This window comes from Cydia splendana, chromosome 24 (assembly GCF_910591565.1).
Source record: "Cydia splendana chromosome 24, ilCydSple1.2, whole genome shotgun sequence".
NCBI lineage: Eukaryota > Metazoa > Arthropoda > Insecta > Lepidoptera > Tortricidae > Cydia > Cydia splendana.
This window is the reverse complement of record NC_085983.1, coordinates 10,429,169-10,449,471: the sequence shown is the minus strand read 5'-3', so window position 1 is coordinate 10,449,471 and position 20,303 is coordinate 10,429,169. Positions and strand designations below refer to the sequence as shown.

At 42.9% G+C, this 20,303-nt stretch overlaps 1 protein-coding gene across 1 annotated transcript; it reads right to left on the bottom strand.

The window, feature by feature from the left end:
- Positions 1 to 4,110: 4,110 nt before the first annotated feature.
- Positions 4,111 to 16,957, bottom strand: LOC134802133 (uncharacterized). Its single transcript, XM_063774726.1, has 10 exons — positions 16,861 to 16,957; positions 16,566 to 16,664; positions 16,266 to 16,519; positions 15,962 to 16,213; positions 15,814 to 15,928; positions 14,005 to 14,183; positions 13,294 to 13,441; positions 12,605 to 12,765; positions 9,957 to 10,041; positions 4,111 to 4,536 (listed from the first exon to the last, which is right to left on the bottom strand). Exons 1-10 carry the CDS (start codon positions 16,955 to 16,957, stop codon positions 4,352 to 4,354), a joined length of 1,575 nt encoding a protein of 524 aa, XP_063630796.1. The 3' UTR covers positions 4,111 to 4,351.
- Positions 16,958 to 20,303: the final 3,346 nt, after the last annotated feature.

The following is a 20,303-nucleotide window of genomic DNA, read 5'->3' as shown; positions in this document are numbered from 1 at the left end:
TCCGACACGCACTCGGAAGGTTATCACCATTGAACTATTATTACTAACGTATGGAACCAGCACAAAGAATCAGTATTTTGCGCCATGAGTTGTTGTTGTTTTGACAACAAACCATAGAAGCGGAGCGGAGTCTCGCGACCCAATAGGCGTAAGCGCCATGAATATTACGGCCCTTACGACGTTTTGATCGCGCGGTACAGGTTACGATTACGACAATTGGCCTGATGACAAATTTTGAAATCCCTTTTATTATTGTCGGTACACTTGTACTGGTTCCGAAAAACACAATATTTCAGCTATACTCATAAGATTTAACATAAATAATTGCATTTTTTTATAGCTAGTTTAAACCTCGCGCGAAAACGCCTCGCAAGCCATTTGTGACGTCATTAATTAGTTGGTGGAAGGGTGATAGACATTGTTTACATACTTACAGTTACGAATTTTCCCTTGAATCCGAATGATATTGTAAATTCAGCACCATATATTATGATTAGGGATAAATACATTACAAACATTAATCACAATAACTCATTTTATACAAAAACTCTCACACGGTTGCAATTTAAGATGAATTATTTAGATACATGCAATTTCCGAGTGAAAATCACCGAGCGCCGGTTTTACTTTTTAATTTTTTCTGGTTACGACAGCCAACATGGCAATGATAGTTCCATTCAGCCAAATAATTAAAAAAGTTTTTTGGTGAAATATCATATTATTTAGCATTTTATTTATTTAATAACAAATAAATATTTACTTAACATCGTGTAATGATATTTTCTGGATGTAATAAATGTTTAGTGGCGAAATAACATTTTTTTTGAACCTCCAATCTCTTTGGTGAGGATTTATGGATTACGGTCAATGAGGTTGTCTATGCTGCTCTAAGAAATACGTCATGGATTGATGACGTCACTCCTTAGGCCGCTTCTGATTGGCGTTTCAGTCAAAATGGCTGATTGGAGAATTTTGCACTTTTATTTTATTGAATATATTAATAATCCTAATGTTTATACTGAGATTGGGCCATTTTTTAGAACCATATTAACATATATGTTTCTTTGAAACTATTATTTCCATAATTCTTTGTTACTGTCATCAGGCCAATTTCATAGTTTGGTATGGATTCTCTATAGTAATTATACGTCAATGGTTTTTACATTTATCTTATCGCTTATTTGGGTAGATCAACTTTTTTTGGTGTTGTGTTGGTAATGTAACCATGGCAATAAACCACACTAAAAAGTTTCACCCATTGGATCTTTTACTAAAATATACATATTATTAATTAATTATGCTTAGGGGCTATTCATAAATTACGTCATTTCAAATTAGGAGGGGAGGGGGGGTCTAGACATCGGATGATGGTAGCATGACGTAGGAGGAAACGGGGTCATTCGAAGCATGATTTTTGGATGATTTTAGCCCCCCCCCCTAAAATCGTCTAGTGGTCAAAAATCGATGACGTAATTTATGGACAGCCCCTTATCGTGAGACAAAAAATGGTTAAGAAGTAATAATAGGTAACTTATAACAAATAATATGCTTATGTCAACTAACAAATACAAAATGTCAAAGTATCAGATAAATCAAATCTATATGTTACTAACATATTATAAAATATGTTACTGAAAGTAGTCGAGTTAACTAAATAAATTGGAACAAAAATGAGAAATACACACAAAAACTGTTCGATCTATTAGCCATTTTCATAAAACTGTCAACTTATCATCTAAGCAAAAAAATATATAACATTTTAGAGTCGAGCCTTTTAAAGTAATGTCTGTCAAGCCATTTCTGTCAGTAGAAAAAAAGTGGCAAATTTAAGCATGTAGGCGCGAAGGGTTATCGTCGACAAAGTTGTTGAACCGATTACAGCTAAGGGTGACATTCCATCTGTCCAATATCTTAGTCTAATGTCATTGTAACTCACTCTCGCATAAGCAAAAATATCTGGGAGTCCGAGCAAACATATAAAAACCCAAAAATACGCGTTTTCCCAGAGATAGTACCTAGCTAGATCGACCTTTCGGCCCCGAAAAGCCCCATGTACGAAATTTCATCGAATTCGTTAGAGCCGTTTCCGAGATCCCGAGCAATTCATGTAAATCAGCGGTCGCAACCTTTTAGCAGCCAAGGGCCACATAATAGTTAACGAAATTGAAGCGGGCCACACTTTGATAATATTTGTGTCTTTATGAGACATTGTCGTTTGTCAATATTACGTACAAAATAGCCATGGGGTCTCGCGGGCCGCAAGTGAAAGGTTTGCGGGCCGCCTGTTGCCGACCGCTGATGTAAATAAATATACAAGAATTTCTCGTTTAAAGGTATAAGATGTGAGACAAAATACACATTGGACAGGTGAAATACCATCCTGACGGACGGGCGGCTGGTGCGTGTATGATTACTGTATGGCCTTGATGAGGTCAGGGGCGACGACGAAGTACTCGCCGAGGTCCTGCTTGGCGACGCGCGTCACGTGCAGCACGCCGGCGCCGTCCGAGCTCATCTGCATGTGCTTTTTGGCGCGCTCCAACTGTTCTGGTGTCGGTGCCTCCGGGAAGCCTGTAGAAAATAGTAGTTTGTGTTACAAGGGATCAAAATCATATATTTCCGTCAAGGGCGTACATTGAATCCTGAGCGTAATGAGGGATTCAAGTGTTAACGCCCATGACGAAATAATTTTGATACCGTGTGACACATACTGCTTTTCACATCCACTATGGGGCTGTCCATAAATTACGTCATCGATTTTTGACGATTTTGGACCCCCCCCCCCCCCCTCCTATAATCATCCAAAAATCATGCTTCAAATGACCCCATTTCCTCCTACTTCATGCTACCGTCATCCGATGTCCAGACCCCCCCCCCCCTAATTTGAAATGACGTAATTTATGAATAGCCCCTATGAGGAAAATAAAAAAATCTTAGTGTTGACACAATTAGTATGTTTCAAAATATTATTCAAGCTAAAAAAATAATGGAAAAAATAACAAAAACAGTGTCCTAGAACAGAAAAGTGCGATCCCCCCTAGCAGGGAGGAAAAGTGCCACTGATCCCTCTTAGCGGGGAAGAAAAAGCCCTTTTCCGAATAGGTGATGTGAAAAAAAAACTAGATTAAAAAGGCTGTTCAATTAATGTTCGTAGAGTTAGACCAAGAAAAGTTTGCAACGATTTTGATAGTATATGCAGTGCAAGTGTTATTTATACGTCATAATTTCATAGAACTTTGACGCTTAAAATAACACTTGCGCTGCGTGTGCTATCAAAATAGTTGCAGACTTGTCTTGGTCTAAATCTAGCAGAGGTGTTTAAGCTACTGCTATGTGCCGTCGAAAAGTTTAACAAATCACTTACGAAACCATTTTCCATTTGCCTACCCGGAAGTCCAAGCGATCCACAAGGACAATACGCAAAATCCATCACCCAACCATATTATTCTAGGAAAAATCTTAACAGCGCGATGTAGGATTTCCACCGGCCGGTACAACGCCATCTAACGTACAATTGGTGCACTAACCTTTGATAACCAGGGTACAGACAGCGGTGGGGATGTCTCGCGCGAACTCAGGCATCAGGCATCATCTTGCGCAGCGCGGCGACGGGCAGGGTCGCCATGTGTCCGTGGTCGTAGAACAGGATCTGGCCCCAATTTCACATCGGTGACAGGTGCGACGAATTGTAAAATCACTGTTGCTGACGTCACAGGCATCCATGGGCTACGATTACCACTTACCATCGGGCGGGCCGTACTCCTGTTTGCCACCATCATTGTATTATTTAAAAAAACTTTATTATATCGGATAAAAACAGATATTTCTCTTGCGAGGTTTCTGACAATTGTCAAAGATTTAGAAGAATTGTAGGTAATTCTTGACAGGTAATGAGTTATATGTCGGAATTTCGTGACAATTGTAGTGTTTCTTGTGACAATTGTCAGAAACCTCGCAGGAGAAATATCTGTTTTTATCCGATATAATAAAGTTTTTTTTAATAATGCAATGATGGTGGCAAACAGGAATACGGCCCGCCCGATGGTAAGCGGTAACCGTAGCCCATGGATGCCTGTGACGTCAGCAACAGTGATTTTACAATTCGCCGCACCTGTCACGTTGGTGAAACAGGGGCCTGGTCTCCCATCCCTTCCTTGTTCTCGATGTCATAATACTTCTCACCAAATACCCCACGAAACCATTTAATTACTGCCACTCGTAAGTCCAAGCGATCCACAAGGACAATACACAAAATCCATCACCCAACCCCATTATTCTAGGAAAAATCTTAACAGCGCGATGTAGGATTTCCACCGGCCGGTACAACGCCATCTAACGTACAATTGGTGCACTAACCTTTGATAACCAGGGTACAGACAGCGGCAGGTATATCTCGCGCGAATTCGGGCATCATCTTGCGCAGCGCGGTGACGGGCACGGTCGGCATGTGTCCGTAGTCGTAGAACAGAACCTGGGCTTCAGCGCCGCCCGGACCGCCAAGTTGTTCACCCATCACGGCGCGGAGCCACTGCTTCTCTGTAATGGCCAATTACTGGTAAGAAAGTGACAAACGCCTAGGAGTAACCGAACTAAACGATACAATTGCACATCACTGCGATTCAAAGATCCATGAATGATGATGATGTTAGAAGTGTCTGTGTGTGTGTGAGAGACGTGTTACTTAAGTACATATATGTTTTTATTACATATCTAATTGTGAGTTCCTCTAATTGGCTCTATCTAAGATTCCATGTCATTTAGTTAGCTGTTGGATCTCCTTATGTAAATGTCGGCGGCCGATCGTAATGTTCCTGTGTAATGTTTTGACGATAGTGGCATTAAACCAATATATAGGTAAGATAGGTTCGTTAGGTTGCTTTAGATGCCCGAAGGGCAAACTGCCCAGAAATAGGAGCCCCGCGTGGCGGGGCTCCGTCGACTCAGGGAGCGCGTCAAAGATTTTCACGTTTCACGATATGCCTAGGAATTTCACGATATGCCTGATCTTACGATCGGCCGCCGACATAAATAAATCAATAAAAGTGTGAGACAAACTTGTGGAATTACAAGTCCTTGTAGTCCGATTAATCAAACAAATAGGAAAAAAAAAATAGTTATAAACAACGGGTCGCACTCCAGGAGTGCCGACAGAAGTGAAAACTCAATGACTAGTCCAAAATGTCTGCAGCACTATGTATAATTGATCCTCCTTTCTATTGAAAAACTTTAATTCCGAAATTGCTGGCCAGTGAGCTTAAATTTGTAGCGTTAATAGTTTAAAATTCAAATAGAAATTGTAAAGTTACCTTGCAGACCTCTAAATATATTTATTTGGTCATGATATTTTGAGTTTTATTCACCAGTACTAGAGTTCACTTTTATTTGCGATTTCATGAAGATGTAGTTGTAGCTTTATTGAATTATATTGGAGTGTTATAAAGTTAGAATGTAACTGTGAGATCCTAGTATTTCAGCCCGTACAAGATTAGAACATTGAGCTTTATTGCTTAATATAAAAGTCCAGTTTTATATAATTGACCTAATTACGATACGTTATGACTAAAGTTCTTTGGTGAATAACATTGTCCGTGACACATGACGTCAGCGTTACGTTACGCGTTACGCTGAATCGAGTTTATCATTTTTTCCCCACCTCAAAAAGTGCTCAGCGCCGCTATACGAGGGCCGCCTTTTAAGTCTTGTCGTTTGCAAATCTCTCACAATTATATAAAAAAAAACTACCATCGTATCAAACTATGTGAATTAAGTATTCAAAAACAATTAAACGAATCATGATTGACCGAACCGTTTTAGAATAGCGTCGAGTTAAAGTTGACAAGTCAGTTGTGAAAATGGAAATTTCATAGGAAAATTTCCGTGCGATAATTTTCTATAACTTTAAATGACGTTTAACGCGACTTCAGTGCTTGAGCTGACTACTGTTTACATTGACAAAGCATCATGCCTTCTGATTGTGTAACGATTCTGATTTGGAATTTTAACGCGATTGCTCTAGTCTCGGTGATAGACTGGGTGAAGGTCGTCCGAACACCGCGAAAAACCAGGAAAGCATTGAGGCTGTACGGCAGCTGATTTTCGAAGATCGCTATGTGATATACCGAACGATAGCAGCTTCTATACGCATTTCAGGGACTACCATTTAAAAAACCTTACATGAAGAGCTAGGTGTAAAAAAAAAAAATCTCGCCGGACACCACATTTGCTTGCTGCCGACCGAAAAATGGCTCGCACTAGTTAGTGCTGCAAAACTCTACAGCAATTCGATCGAGGAGATACAAAACTCATTTATGACATTGTGAGTGGTGATGAATCTTGGATTTATGCTTATGATCCTGATTCCAAACAGCAATCCACCGTCGGAGTGTTCTAAAACGAGCGGAAACCGACCAAATAAGTCATACGCTCAAGTAGTACTTAAAAAAATAATCGCCTCGTTTGTCGCCAAAAGTGGACACGTTGCCACCATCGTGTTAGAAAATCACAAAACAGTTAGCCCTGACTAGTATATTACAGTTTGCTTACTAGAAGCTATAAGTGAATTCCGAAAAATCAACCGAAAACATCGTATGGTACTGAGACTGAGCCAGGACAATGCAAGCTCACACTCCTCCCGGCAAACAATTGCGATTCTACTAGAGCAAAACGTCGAAATTCTGGACCACCCGCCGTACAGCCCTGACTTGAGCCCTAAAGATTTCTTTACTTTCCCTAAAATCATGCAATGTCTTCGTGGTTAATCGTACCGAATACAAGAAGAGGCGGTTGACGGATACAAAACGGCCATTTTGATGTCCCAACTTCGGAGTGGAATAAGTGGTTTCAAAACTGAATCGAACAAATGAAAAAGTGTATTAAATATCACAGCAAGTACTTAAAAAAACAATAAATAGTACTTGAGGTTTAAATTGTCTTTAGATTTTACAAACGACAGAACTTAAAAGGCACCCCTCGTAGTACATTATTGTCGAGGCTCGGAAATGAAATGAAATGAAATGAAAAATTTATTGATAACAATTGTTACATGTCATTTTTTATCATATAAGTGCTAGTATTTGTCTAGTATATTAATGTGCATATACCTGTAAACACAATCCAAATTATATAAATATAAATATAATTAATTGTTATAATTAGCAATATAGGTGTCTAAATTATTTTCAAACAATGAGAAATGTAGTCTATATAGTAATATACAAATGTCACACCTGTAGGTATTAGTTATCAAATTACTAGTGGAATGTCAAAAAACTCACTATAATCGTAAAACATCTTCTCAAGAAGCCACTTTTTTAGTTTAGATTTAAATCCTTCAATGGAAGTTGCATTTCTAATGGAATCGGGTAATCGATTATAGACTGAAGGGCCGAAGCAATAAACCGACTTAGCCGACTTTGCTAATTTGTGTCGCTCTGCTACTAGCCGGTCTCCGTGCTAGTTACTACGCAGTGGATATCTAGAGTTCGTACCCCTGCGTTTGAACCGATCTCGATTAGTGTGTGTAAACACTGCTACTTGCTGTATTAGTATACAGGGTAGGGGTAGAATTTGGAACTCGAGAAATAGCTCCCGGGCTGGAGCGTCGTTCGGTTTACCTGCCATACCGCGGAGTGCTCGCTTTTGCATTGAGAAAATATACCAGTCCGCGGCTCTGGCCCAAAGCTCCACACCATACGTCAACACGGAGTGGACCGTCGCGAAGTAGCATTCTCGCACCGTGGTCCTCCCGGCGGTGCGCGCCAGGCGGCGCAGTGCGAAACAGGCGCGGCCTAGTCGATTACACACCTCGTCTATGTGCCTCTCCCAAGTGAGCGCACTGTCGAGGTGGAACCCGAGCAAGCGTGTGCAGGACACGTGCTGTATAGGGGCATCGTCCGCACACACTTGTAGGTTCTCACTGGGATGGCCGTTGAGTTTTACTGTCATAAAACAGGTCTTATTTTTGTTAAGCGCCAGTCCGTTGGCCTTGAACCACTCATTTAACTGCCGAACAACGTTATTTAGGGCCGTTTCAAGCTCATTTTTCGTGGGCGTACTCACTACCGCAGTGACGTCGTCGGCGTACATGTAAATATCGGCGCCAGTAATTGTAGCTGGTAAGTCGTTAAGTAGTATGCTGAAGAGAGTGTTTGAAAGGCAGGATCCCTGGGGCACCCCCATTAGGTTGTGGCGCTCCGGAAGTAGCGGAAAGTAGCTACTTGCAGGCTGAGGACTCGTTTTAAACGGACGACCTTGGGAGTCCGTTTAATTGAATCCGAAGCCAGCAAGTAGCCTTCCAGCCGAGTCATATATAGTGCTTTTCTAAAAAATGGTGGAAGAAATATAAATATCATAGAAATATTTTACAAAAGCAAAGTTGTTACGTATATATTTTCACAGAAGAAAGCCCTTGCCGCCTTTTTATTTTTTAGGGTTCCGTACCCAAAGGGTAAAACGGGACCCTATTACTAAGACTTCGCTGTCCGTCCGTCCGTCTGTCACCAGGCTGTATCTCACGAACCGTGATAGCTAGACAGTTGAAATTTTCACAGATGATGTATTTCTGTTGCCGCTATAACAACAAATACTAAAAACAGAATAAAATAAAGATTTAAATGGGGCTCCCATACAACAAACGTGATTTTTGACCAAAGTTAAGCAACGTCGTCGGGACCGGAGTGGTCAGTACTTGGATGGGTGACCGTTTTTTTTTTGCTTTTTTTTTGTTTTTTTTTTTTTTGGATTATGGTACGGAACCTTTCGTGCGCGAGTCCGACTCGCACTTGCCCGGTTTTTTTAATAAAAAAATAGAAGTGTATTTTTCTGCCGAAAATACGCCAACCTATTTGAGACAACTAAATAGTCGCGGCACTAATCATCTGTTTGTCTGTTCAAAGGGCCTGTGCCTTCAATTGATATGGCCATTTCAACTTTTAAAAAGATTGGAACTCGACAAATAATGGAATTTGTATGCGACATTGCAGTCCCAAAATCGAGACTGCAATGTTTTTAACTTTTTAATTTTTGACTGACCATAAACTAAGCGCTTCGCGACCTATTTTTTAGACGGCAAAGTCGACTTTGCCGTCCATTTTTGACAAAAAGAAGTTTTCACTTCAAAAAGGTCATGTGGTCCGTTCGGTAGGACGAAGCGGAATTACAATTCCTGGGAATCCGATTAATCGGATCAAGCGGAAAAATAGTTCATGTGGTAGGACAAAGCAGTAGGACCGCGTGGCCAGAGAGTGTTTTACAATAGGGAATATTAGGCAAAGCTCTGCGTAGAGCACCATTAGCACATACAGTAAACAAACCTCATTGACATCATCAATGACACGTCACTAGGTCAATCACATGGCCTACCGTGAAACACGACAATCGAAAGTTCGGTTTCTGCCTCTCTATCACTCTTATTCGATCGATAGAGAGGCAGATAAAGAAATTTCGATTTTAGCGTTTCGCGGTAGGCCACATGTAAAGTAAACAAACCACCTTGGTGCATCAATGTCATAGTGAAAAGTTGACAAAAAACTGTTTAAGGCCTAGTATGTATAAGTTACTCTACGGCTTACTAAACAAATTAGTGCTGCACTCTGGCGGCAGAACATTTCAGTAATATTCCCAATTATAGTTCGTTTTTTTTTAGCATTAGAAATAAGGTAAACAATCTTGATGTGTCTTTTAATTGAAAATAACATTTTAAAAATAAGTTACGGCAAATATGTAACAATTATGAATCTAATACGATCATTTATATTTTTCTGCTTAGTTAATGATTTTTAAAAAGCGTTTTTCAATTATTAGCGTTGTGTTGGAGGCCAAGACTCATTTTGGGTCACCACGCCAACAAAGTAATTAAGTAAGTAAGTTTTTCAATGAAAAGTCAAGATCGCTTACCTTCTTTCAAGTTCTTTCTAATGCTAAAAAAAACGAACTATAAAAAACCGAACGTGACTTACTGATAGGGCACATCGCGATGCACAGCTCCTCGGGTTTCGGCAGGTACGGGTCCTTGGCGAGGGCGCTGTTACAATATTCTTGCAGCTGAAACATTAAGACGAAACAGGAGCTGAGTTTTAAATAATTTAGGTAAATATACCCGTCTCGCTAACGGAAGCGGCACCTAAAAGTAGTGCGATAAGGACAAGGCGAAAAATCCTGCGTAAAAATCGAGGTTTCGTACTCCTCTGTTTCCTCCTGCAAAACTTAACCAATCGTAACCAAATTTGGAAATCTAAATGATTATGAAATTATCTGTGTCGGACCGTTTTGCTTTTTTGGCTAATTGATATCAGTTTTGAATGCCACGCCTCTCATTGCGGCATAGTCAATTAGGCCATTTTGGCCATTTTTGAAGGGCTCTAGCGCCTTAAAAAACAAAAATATCAAATAAAGCAAAACGGTCCGACACAGATATTGACAATATTAATCTGTGTTGAAAAAATCATTGCTCTAGCTTCAAAAACCACGGAGGAAAACGAGGAGTACGTTTGTATGGAGAAATGACCACTCCCGTTGGCTCTTAAACACTTTATCAGAAAATTTATTTCAATGCACGCTTTCATCGCCCACTGTATTTATAACCCCATAACCCCGTTGTGTTGTTTGATAATGGCATCGAAGCTCTTTTTAGGGTTCCGTACCCAAAGGGTAAAACGGGACCCTATTACTAAGACTTCGCTGTCCGTCCGTCCGTCCGTCCGTCTGTCTGTCACCAGGCTGTATCTCACGAACCGTGATAGCTAGACAGTTGAAATTTTCACAGATGATGTATTTCTGTTGCCGCTATAACAACAAATACTAAAAACAGAATAAAATAAAGATTTAAATGGGGCTCCCATACAACAAACGTGATTTTTGACCAAAGTTAAGCATCTTCGGGAGTGGTCAGTATTTGGATGGGTGACCGTTTTTTTTTTTTGCTTTTTTTTTTGTTTTTTTTTTTTTTGCATTATGGTACGGAACCCTTCGTGCGCGAGTCCGACTCGCACTTGCCCGGTTATTAGGATTCTGTACCCAAAGCCCCCATAACCCTATTACCAAAAAGAATAGATAGTATAGAGGGGTCCTGTCATTGTAAATTTTGTAGTCACTGTAAATTTACTGCCATCTATCGACACACGACTAAAACTCAAAATGAAAACGTATAAAGTTATCAAAAAATGTATATATATATGGATAAATGATTTTATTATTTTTATATCATTTTGATCCATGTTCATTCACTAATATCTATGTGTTAAAATTGTTAAATATGAAACGGTGTCGTCACGCCATCTAGCCGAGGATAGGCTAAAGGTGTGTGCGGCATCTATTCGAGAATGACTTTTGCTTCAATTCCGAGGCACGTTTTTTCCTTAGACTTTATTCGTCTTATACGAAGTTACATATGTCTTTGCTATTACTAAGACTCCACTGAAGGGTCTGTCTGTCTGTCACCAGGCTGTATCTCATGAACCGTGGTAGTGGTAGACTAGAGTTAAACCACGAACAGTCTGCAGCGATTTTGATAGCCCTCGCAGTGCCAGTGTTATTTACCTATACGTCATAACAGAGATATATATCCTCCGTATAAGATAAAGTCTGAGAAAAAAACGTGCCTCGGAAATCAAGAAAATGTCATTCTCGAATAGATGGCGCCATTAACTTTGGCCTATTCTCGGCTAGATAGCGTTGACGACACCGTTTGATATTTAACAATTTTAACACATATCAGTGAAAGAACATGGGTCAGTATGGAACTATGGAACAATAAAAATTAAAAATCATTTATCCGTAAACATATTTTGGCTAATTTATACATTTTCAATTTTATTTTAAGTTTTAATCGTGTGTCGATAGATGGCAGTAAATGTACCTTGGCAATACAAAATTTACTTTGGCAATAGCCCTCTATACTATTTATTCTCTTTGGTCATAATTTCATAGAAGTTTGACGTATAAAATAATATATACTTGCACTGCGTGGGCTATCAAATCCGGTGCAGACTTTTCTTGGTCTGACTCTATCAGAGATTTTGATTCGATTCACGCTTTCATCGCTACCATTCACGTATTTATAACCCCCGACGCAAAAGGGGGGTGCTTTATATGTTTGTCTTTCTGTGGCATAGAAGCTCTCTTTTAAGGTTCTGTACCCAAAGGGTAAAAACGGGACCCTATTACTAAAACACCACTGTCTGTCACCAGGCTGTATCTCATGAAATGTGACAGGCGTGGCTCACTCCGCGATTTCGTCGCTTTGCTACAGGTAGCTAGTTACAAGTACATCCGTCCCACACCAATTTTGGTGGCTAGCCATAAGCCGCGCGTGGCGCTGTCGCCACCTAGCGGCCATATCTGTCCTGATCGTAACAGACGCGTTTTGTTGGAGAGTGAGTCTTCTGTACCTAGTATTATTATTAATTCTGTGAGCGTAATAGACATTTGAAACTTTGACAGATATTTAAGTGGGGTTCCATACAACAAACGCCATTTTTTGCAGTTTTTTTTTGCGCAATTGTACGGAACCCTTCGTGCGCGACTCGCTCTTGGCCAGTTTTTACTATAAAGCGAGTTTCCTTACGTGCCTCTTCGCCTTACGTCTGTGAGACAGAGAGGCGCATACCTGGGGAGTGAGAGCGAAGGCCTTGCGCGCGTGCTCGGCGTTCTTGTGGTGGCCGCTCACAATGGCGTGCTCGAGCGTGCTGCAGTCCAGGATCACCATCTCGCCACCTGCTGCTGGAGGGTCCACGTATGTGACGTGGTGGAAGTGGAACGTTTCCGTTTCTGGAGACAATAATGGATAAAAATCAATTTCAGCCTGTTTTAAGTCAGCAGCAGAAATTGCTAGGTGGGCGTTCAAAAATACCTTGACACGCTCTTATTCTCTTAACAATAAAGTCGTGTCAAGATCATTGTGAACACCTGGCCCGCTTAGCAACTTCTATTGCTGACTGTACACTATAAATATCGGTTTGGTTACACCAATTTGTGTGTAACGTCTGTCGTTTTAGTACAATTAAAATGGATGCAGAAGAATAGCTTTATAAATGCTCTGTGGAAGCTCACATCCCCGCCTCGCTCCAGTATCTTCCACTCCACTCCAGCGAGTCCACAGTGCGGTTGACTGCAGTCTTACGGGATGCTCTGTGGAAGATGTATTACCTAGCACGTCCCCCCCCGCTCCATGATCTTCTGCCACTTCGGCGTGAACAGCGAATCCACAGTGCGGCTGACTCCTTGGACTCTGATACGGTCAAGCAGACTGTCTTACTGGGCCCGGTCTTAAGGGATGCTCTGTAGATGATGTATTACCTAGCACATCCCCGCCCCGCTCCAGTAACTTCTGCCACTCCGGCGTGGACAGCGAGTCCACGGTGCGGTTCACTACTTCATTGGACTCCGTCACGGTCAGGCGGACGGGAGTCTTGCTGGGGCCGGTCTTCTCGCCGGATGGAATGCTCTGTGGAAGAGATACATTAAGCTCCAGACCACTTTTCGATATTGCGCAACGGGACCATATTACTAAGACTTCTCTGTCTGTCTGTCACCAGGCGGTATCTCATGAACCGTGATAGCTAGGTAGTTGAAATTTTCACAGATGATGTATTTCTGTTGCCACTATAACAACAAATACTAAAAACAATAAAATTAAAAATAAATATAAAAGTGAGGCTCCCATACAACAAACGTGATTTTTGGCAGTTTTTTTGCGTAAATGGTACGTAAACCCTTGGTGCGCGAGTCCGACTCGACTTGGCCAGTTTTTTGTGGTGAGCGTTCCGACTGAACGTCTAGCAACTTCACCAAGGAGGAGTTTTGGCCCCAGGTGTCAAGTTCCGGCGGTTCCGCGGCCGGCTCCCTGACACTATCCTGATTATGTATCCTAGTAATATTAAAGGTATTTATCTATATCATCATTATCAACATTGTCCTTCAGTTTGTCCAAGTAGGCGGTGGCGGCGTCAGAGAACGCCTCCTGCAGCGTCACGTGTGACATACAGTGCCCTACTGTACAACACTCACCAGCGTCAACACAGTGGCGTCATCCTTCAGCTTGTCCAAATAGGCTGTCGCAGCGTCGGAGAACGCCTCCTGTTTCATCTGAAGCGTCACGTGCGAGGTGAGCGTCGGACGAGCGGCGAGGGAGAAGTTATCGGGACACGGGCAGAGGGACTCCAGGTCTTCCACGATCGTTGCGTTGCCTGCGAACAACATTTTATATTTATTAGCAATTTTACTAAAGAACTTACTTAGAGCATTTCGTCGGGTGACAAGCAAAACTCACTAATTACCACCACAAGTTCATAATTTTTTTAGTAATTAGTGATTTATGCTTGTCACCTGACGATTTAGTAACTGGAGACGTCATTTTCTGTACGAAACAGTCTGCCGATTTTTGCGGGGGAGGGGACGTAAAATTGCTATTTCTACATGATTTGTACGTAAAGTACAAATAGCCAGTCCATACAAAAGTTTGCACAATTGTGCAAGTTTTTCGGCAGAGGGGTAAGCTCTTAAAGGCGACTCCAGTTATTAAACATTAAATTTACATTGTCATTGTTTTTTTTTTTGTATCTATTAAATAATATTTTGTAAATATGAATGACGATCATAATATAAATTCATGTAGATTAGTCTAGCATAATTTATAATGTAATTTAATATTAATAGAATAAATATCTAAATCTAAATGCTCTAAGGACGTTCAGCACGAGGAATCTCGTGCATTGACCCGCCTGTTCCTATCTCCATCGTTCGCGCATAATTATTAAATGAAAATATTTATTTTCAGGCAACTATTGGCCCATAGATATAGATGGTCAAGCAGATCTTGTCAGTAGAAAAAGGCGCGAAATTCAAATTTTCTATGAGACGATATCCCTTTGCGCCTACATTTTTCAAATTTGCCGCCTTTTTCTACTGACAAGATCTGCTTGACCAACTATAAATACCTTAAAACTATAGTTTGTTTAGGACTGTCTCATTTCAATCATAGACAGAGAGAATCATACTATCTTTGTCTTACACTAGTACTAGCACCCAAAAGAAAAGGTATATATATATATGAGTATAGTTTTCCAAGTTCTTACTGACTGACAAATGGGTTTGACCAACTATAGCATACATATATTATTATTATAAAATATATCTTAAAATTAAAAATACACAATACACACACACAAAACTCCTATACTACTATTATATTGCTGTACCGTCCATTCTGACAGCCACAGATATATGAATATGATTATTCTATGCTCTGAGAGGACAGCGTTCAATGACAATGTGTGATGATTCATTCATATAAAATATAAAAAAAAAAATTACCTCCCATAGAAAATGGACCGGCCTAAATGTATGAATTAGCCAAATATTTTTGTCGCGATTTCGGCGTTGGTCCCATAGTAAAAGTTGCTCAGTATAATCCCAAAACCTCCTGGCAATGGGAATGCGGTTATTATTGGCCACCCTGTCTTCTTCTTCCTCGAGTTATCCCGGCATTTTGCCACGGCTCATGGGAGCCTGTGGTCCGCTTGACAACTAATCCCAAGAATAGACGTAGTTTTTACAAAACCGACTGCCATCTGACCCTCCAACCCGGAGGGGAAATTAGGCCTTATTAGGATTAGTCCGGTTTCCTCACGATGTTTTCCTTCACCGAAAAGCAACTGGTAAATATCAAATGATATTTCGTACATAAGTTCCGAAAAACTCATTGGTACGAGCCGGGGTTTGAACTCGCGACCTCCGGATTGGAAGTCGCACGCTCTTACTGCTAGGCCACCAGCGCTATTGGCCAGCCTATATAAGTTGGTATCAGAAAGCACTCACCGTACTCGATGTACTCGAGCAGGCAGCGCCTGTGCTTGGAGCTGACGCGCTGGACGAGCGCGCGGTGGCCGTCCGTGAACCGCGCCACCACCGTCTGTCCCGCCGTTGGCAGCTCCTATAGTACTGTCCTCTATAGTGAGACACTCACCGTACTCGATGTACTCGAGCAGGCAGCGCCTGTGCTTGGAGCTGACGCGCTGGACGAGCGCGCGGTAGTGGTGGCCGTCCGTGAACCGCACCACCACCGTCTGTCCCGCCGTTGGCAGCTCCTATAGTACTGTCCTCTATAGAGACACTCACCGTACTCGATGTACTCGAGCAGGCAGCGCCTGTGCTTGGAGCTGACGCGCTGGACGAGCGCGCGGTAGTGGTGGCCGTCCGTGAACCGCACCACCACCGTCTGTCCCGCCGTTGGCAGCTCCTATAGTACTGTCCTCTATAGAGACACTCACCGTACTCGATGTACTCGAGCGGGCAGCGCCTGTGCTTGGAGCTGACGCGCTGGACGAGCGCGCGGTAGTGGTGGCCGTCCGTGAACCGCGCCACCACCGTCTGTCCCGCCGTTGGCAGCTCCTATAGTACTGTCCTCTATAGAGACACTCACCGTACTCGATGTACTCGAGCAGGCAGCGCCTGTGCTTGGAGCTGACGCGCTGGACGAGCGCGCGGTGGCCGTCCGTGAACCGCGCCACCACCGTCTGTCCCGCTGTTGGCAGCTCCTATAGTACTGTCCTCTATAGTGAGACACTCACCGTACTCGAGCAGGCAGCGCCTGTGCTTGGAGCTGACGCGCTGGACGAGCGCACGGTAGTGGTGGCCGTCTGTGAACCGCGCCACCACCGTCTGTCCCGCTGTTGGCAGCTCCTATAGTACTGTCCTCTAAAGAGACACTCACCTTACTCGATGTACTCGAGCAGGCAGCGCCTGTGCTTGGAGCTGACGCGCTGGACGAGCGCGCGGTAGTGGTGGCCGTCCGTGAACCGCGCCACCACCGTCTGTCCCGCTGTTGGCAGCTCCTATAGTACTGTCCTCTAAAGAGACACTCACCGTATTCGATGTACTCGAGCAGGCAGCGCCTGTGCTTGGAGCTGACGCGCTGGACAAGCGCGCGGTAGTGGTGGCCGACCGTGAACCGCGCCACCATCGTCTGTCCCGCCGTTGGCAGCTCCTATAGTACTGTCCTCTATAGTGAGACACTCACCGTACTCGATGTACTCGAGCAGGCAGCGCCTGTGCTTGGAGCTGACGCGCTGGACGAGCCGCGCGGTAGTGGTGGCCGTCCGTGAACCGCGCCACCACCGTCTGTCCCGCCGTTGGCAGCTCCTATAGTACTGTCACAGTATAATAAATAGTACTAACGTATAGTATGGACACTCCCTGCCTCCCGTTGAAAGTGCCACCCACCCGCTCTCGGTTACCTCTCAGTTACCGGCTGGCAAGGACGCGACGACGCGGTGCGCAGAGCGGAGGCCACGTAAAATATTAAACAAATATTTACAAATCCTTTTGTAATGGGCGTGTGTTGTGCTGTGTACGGTTGTTTAAGCTCTATAAACGACAAAACTAAAAGAAAGTTCCACAGATTCCCATTGTATGAATCAAGGCAAGTACATACCCAGTTATTTTTAAAGTGTTTTATGTTTTAGTAGAATACCAACTTACAATAGGTACTTATGTTTAGTATTTCTTTTACCCTATCTGTTTTAGACCTAAACCTATCAGATCACACTGAAAACAACACAATATCTATATGAACAAAAAATCATGTTTTCAACTTACGTAATATTTTGGTGGCCTGAATTTCCTTACAAAAATTTTGTTACTTCGTTTATACTGATTCAAAATAGGAAACTATTGTATAAATCGAGCTTAGATACCCACCTTACAGCATAATATGATTCTATATTTCTTCCTAATTCGCGCAATGAGTTTTGGGTCATTGAGGTCATCGAACTTGTCAACAAAATGGCGGGAACCCTAGCACGGTTTATCTCACTCACACAAGCATGGTACGCGTTCACCTACACGAGCTTAGACTGTGTGCGTAGGAACGCGTTTGTTTCATACATTTGATCGCCAGTGTCCGGGGTGTGGTACTGTCCTCTATAGAGACACTCACCGTACTCGATGTACTCGAGCAGGCAGCGCCTGTGCTTGGAGCTGACGCGCTGGACGAGCGCGCGGTAGTGGTGGCCGTCCGTGAACCGCGCCACCACCGTCTGTCCCGCTGTTGGCAGCTCTTTCAGTCGCGGTGTGTCTTCTATAGGAGAAAAAAAAAAAAAAAAAATTAAAAAAAAAAAAAACAACAAATAAATTATAAAACAAATAAATTAACATAAATTATTTTTAGTTTGTACATTCTTCCTCACTCACGCGTCACTCACATTATATTATATTAAACAATTAAAAAGGCTACATATAAATTCTTAAATTAATTATATTAAATTACAGATTTCTATAAATTATAAATTGTTACATGTCATACTGGGCAAGTGGCGCGTGTGATTTTGCCCAGTGTCCAAATATCGGGCTGTCATGGGCCCCAGCGACCGCGCTCAAGAGCCCGTTGGTGCTGCCGCGCACACGGCGCATCAGGGACGCGACGCGTTTGCGCATAATGGCATGGAAATCGTCCGTGTGTGCCTCCGCGAACATCCCCGAAGCACTGCAGTACCGCGGCAGCCCCATCAGCATCCTGAATGCGTTATTGTAGAGGACGCGCAGAGCACTATAAGCTTTCTTCGTGTAATTGATCCACAGGCTGCAAGTGTAAAAAGTTTGGCAATACTATCTGAACAAGGTTAATTTAACACTTGTTGTGCATATTGCAAACCTGCGGATCAACATGTTGCTTCTCACTGATAGTGCCCTGCGCTCCCTCTCCACGTCCGTGTCATCATTTTGAGACGCAGTGACCCAATGCCCCAGGTACTTAAACTGTGTTACTAATTTCAACTGAACACCCCCTAACATGACTGGTGGTACTATGTTGTATGTTTTTGTGCCAGCTTTGAAAATTAGTAACTCAGTCTTATTAGAATTGTACCTGAGGCCATGTGCCCCTGCGCATCTTTCACATATGGCCAGTAGTTTATTAAGCGCGCAAACCGAAGGGCTAAGTAACACCATATCGTCAGCGTAGCTGATGTTATTGAAGCACTGTCCTCCGACTGAACAACCCGCTCGAGTGCCGCTAAGCTCATCAATCAGGTGGTCCATATATAGGCAGAATAGCCTTGGCGAAGTTAGGCCTCCCTGTCTTACCCCGCACTGCAATTTGTAGGAGTCAGACAGCGAACCCGCCCATCTTATCCTGTTACTCTGATGACTGTACCAACATTTAAACAGCTCAACCAGCTCTCCAGGTACCGCAGCCTGGCTTAGCTTTTTCCACAGGAGATCGTAGGACACCAGGTCGAATGCCTTGGATAAGTCCAAGAAGCATGCGTAAACTGGTGTTCTACGATCTGTGTAATATCGGACAGTATGCTTGAGGCACAGAACCGCAGCCTCGGTTGATAGACCTGACCTAAACCCAAACTGGGCGTCGTGGAGAGGCACAATCTTCTCCAGCGCCTTGTCAAGCATACTGTCCAACACCTTACTTACTATGGTAGCTAATGAGATGGGTCTGTAGTTACTTATATCCGACGCATCGCCCGTACGGTTCTTAGGTACAGGTACCACAACCGTTTTTATCATCTCGTCAGGTAAGTAACTGTGACTAATGCATAGAGTGAAGAGCATGGCAAGTATCCTAGGCAAATGATCCCCGGCATACTGGAGATGTTCTACACTAAGGGAATCATGCCCAGGTGACTTTCCGCGGGTCATGCCCTTCACTGCTGCTTTCACCTCACCGGCTGTAAACCTTATAGGCGTTCTAGAGCCAGGCTGCACCGAAATTGGCGGATCCCTTGATGGGCCTAACGGCGACTCGACTTTGAAATGGGCTTTGAATAGTTCCGCTATTCTTTCCGGATTACTTTCACCCATCACATTCACGGGAAGGCTCGACCTAGGACCCATCCTACTCGTCTGCTTCCAAAAACTGCTAAAATTCCTTTGTACTCTCACAGCTCACAGATGCGGCACGTTTTAAAGCATCTATTAGACTAGAGTATAAGTCATCAATAACTCGCCTGTGATCTGTATTAGTACAAAGTCGGTCACAGCATTCTATTAGCTCATGGGGAAAAACAATGCATCTTAGTACCCTATCACAGTGTTCCTGATACAGAGCAATTTGACGGCTTTCTTACACCCCATACGATCTTGTTCGGTTCCCTTATTTCACTTGTTGACTTAACTCTTAATACACTAAAATCACACAGTAATTCAAGAGGTAAATGATCCGACCAGGCCCCAATTTCACCACGGTGACAGGTGCGACAATTGTAAAATCACTGTTGCTGACGTCACAGGCATCCATGGGCTACGGTTACCACTTACCATCGGGCGGGCCGTATTACTGTTTGCCACCATCATTG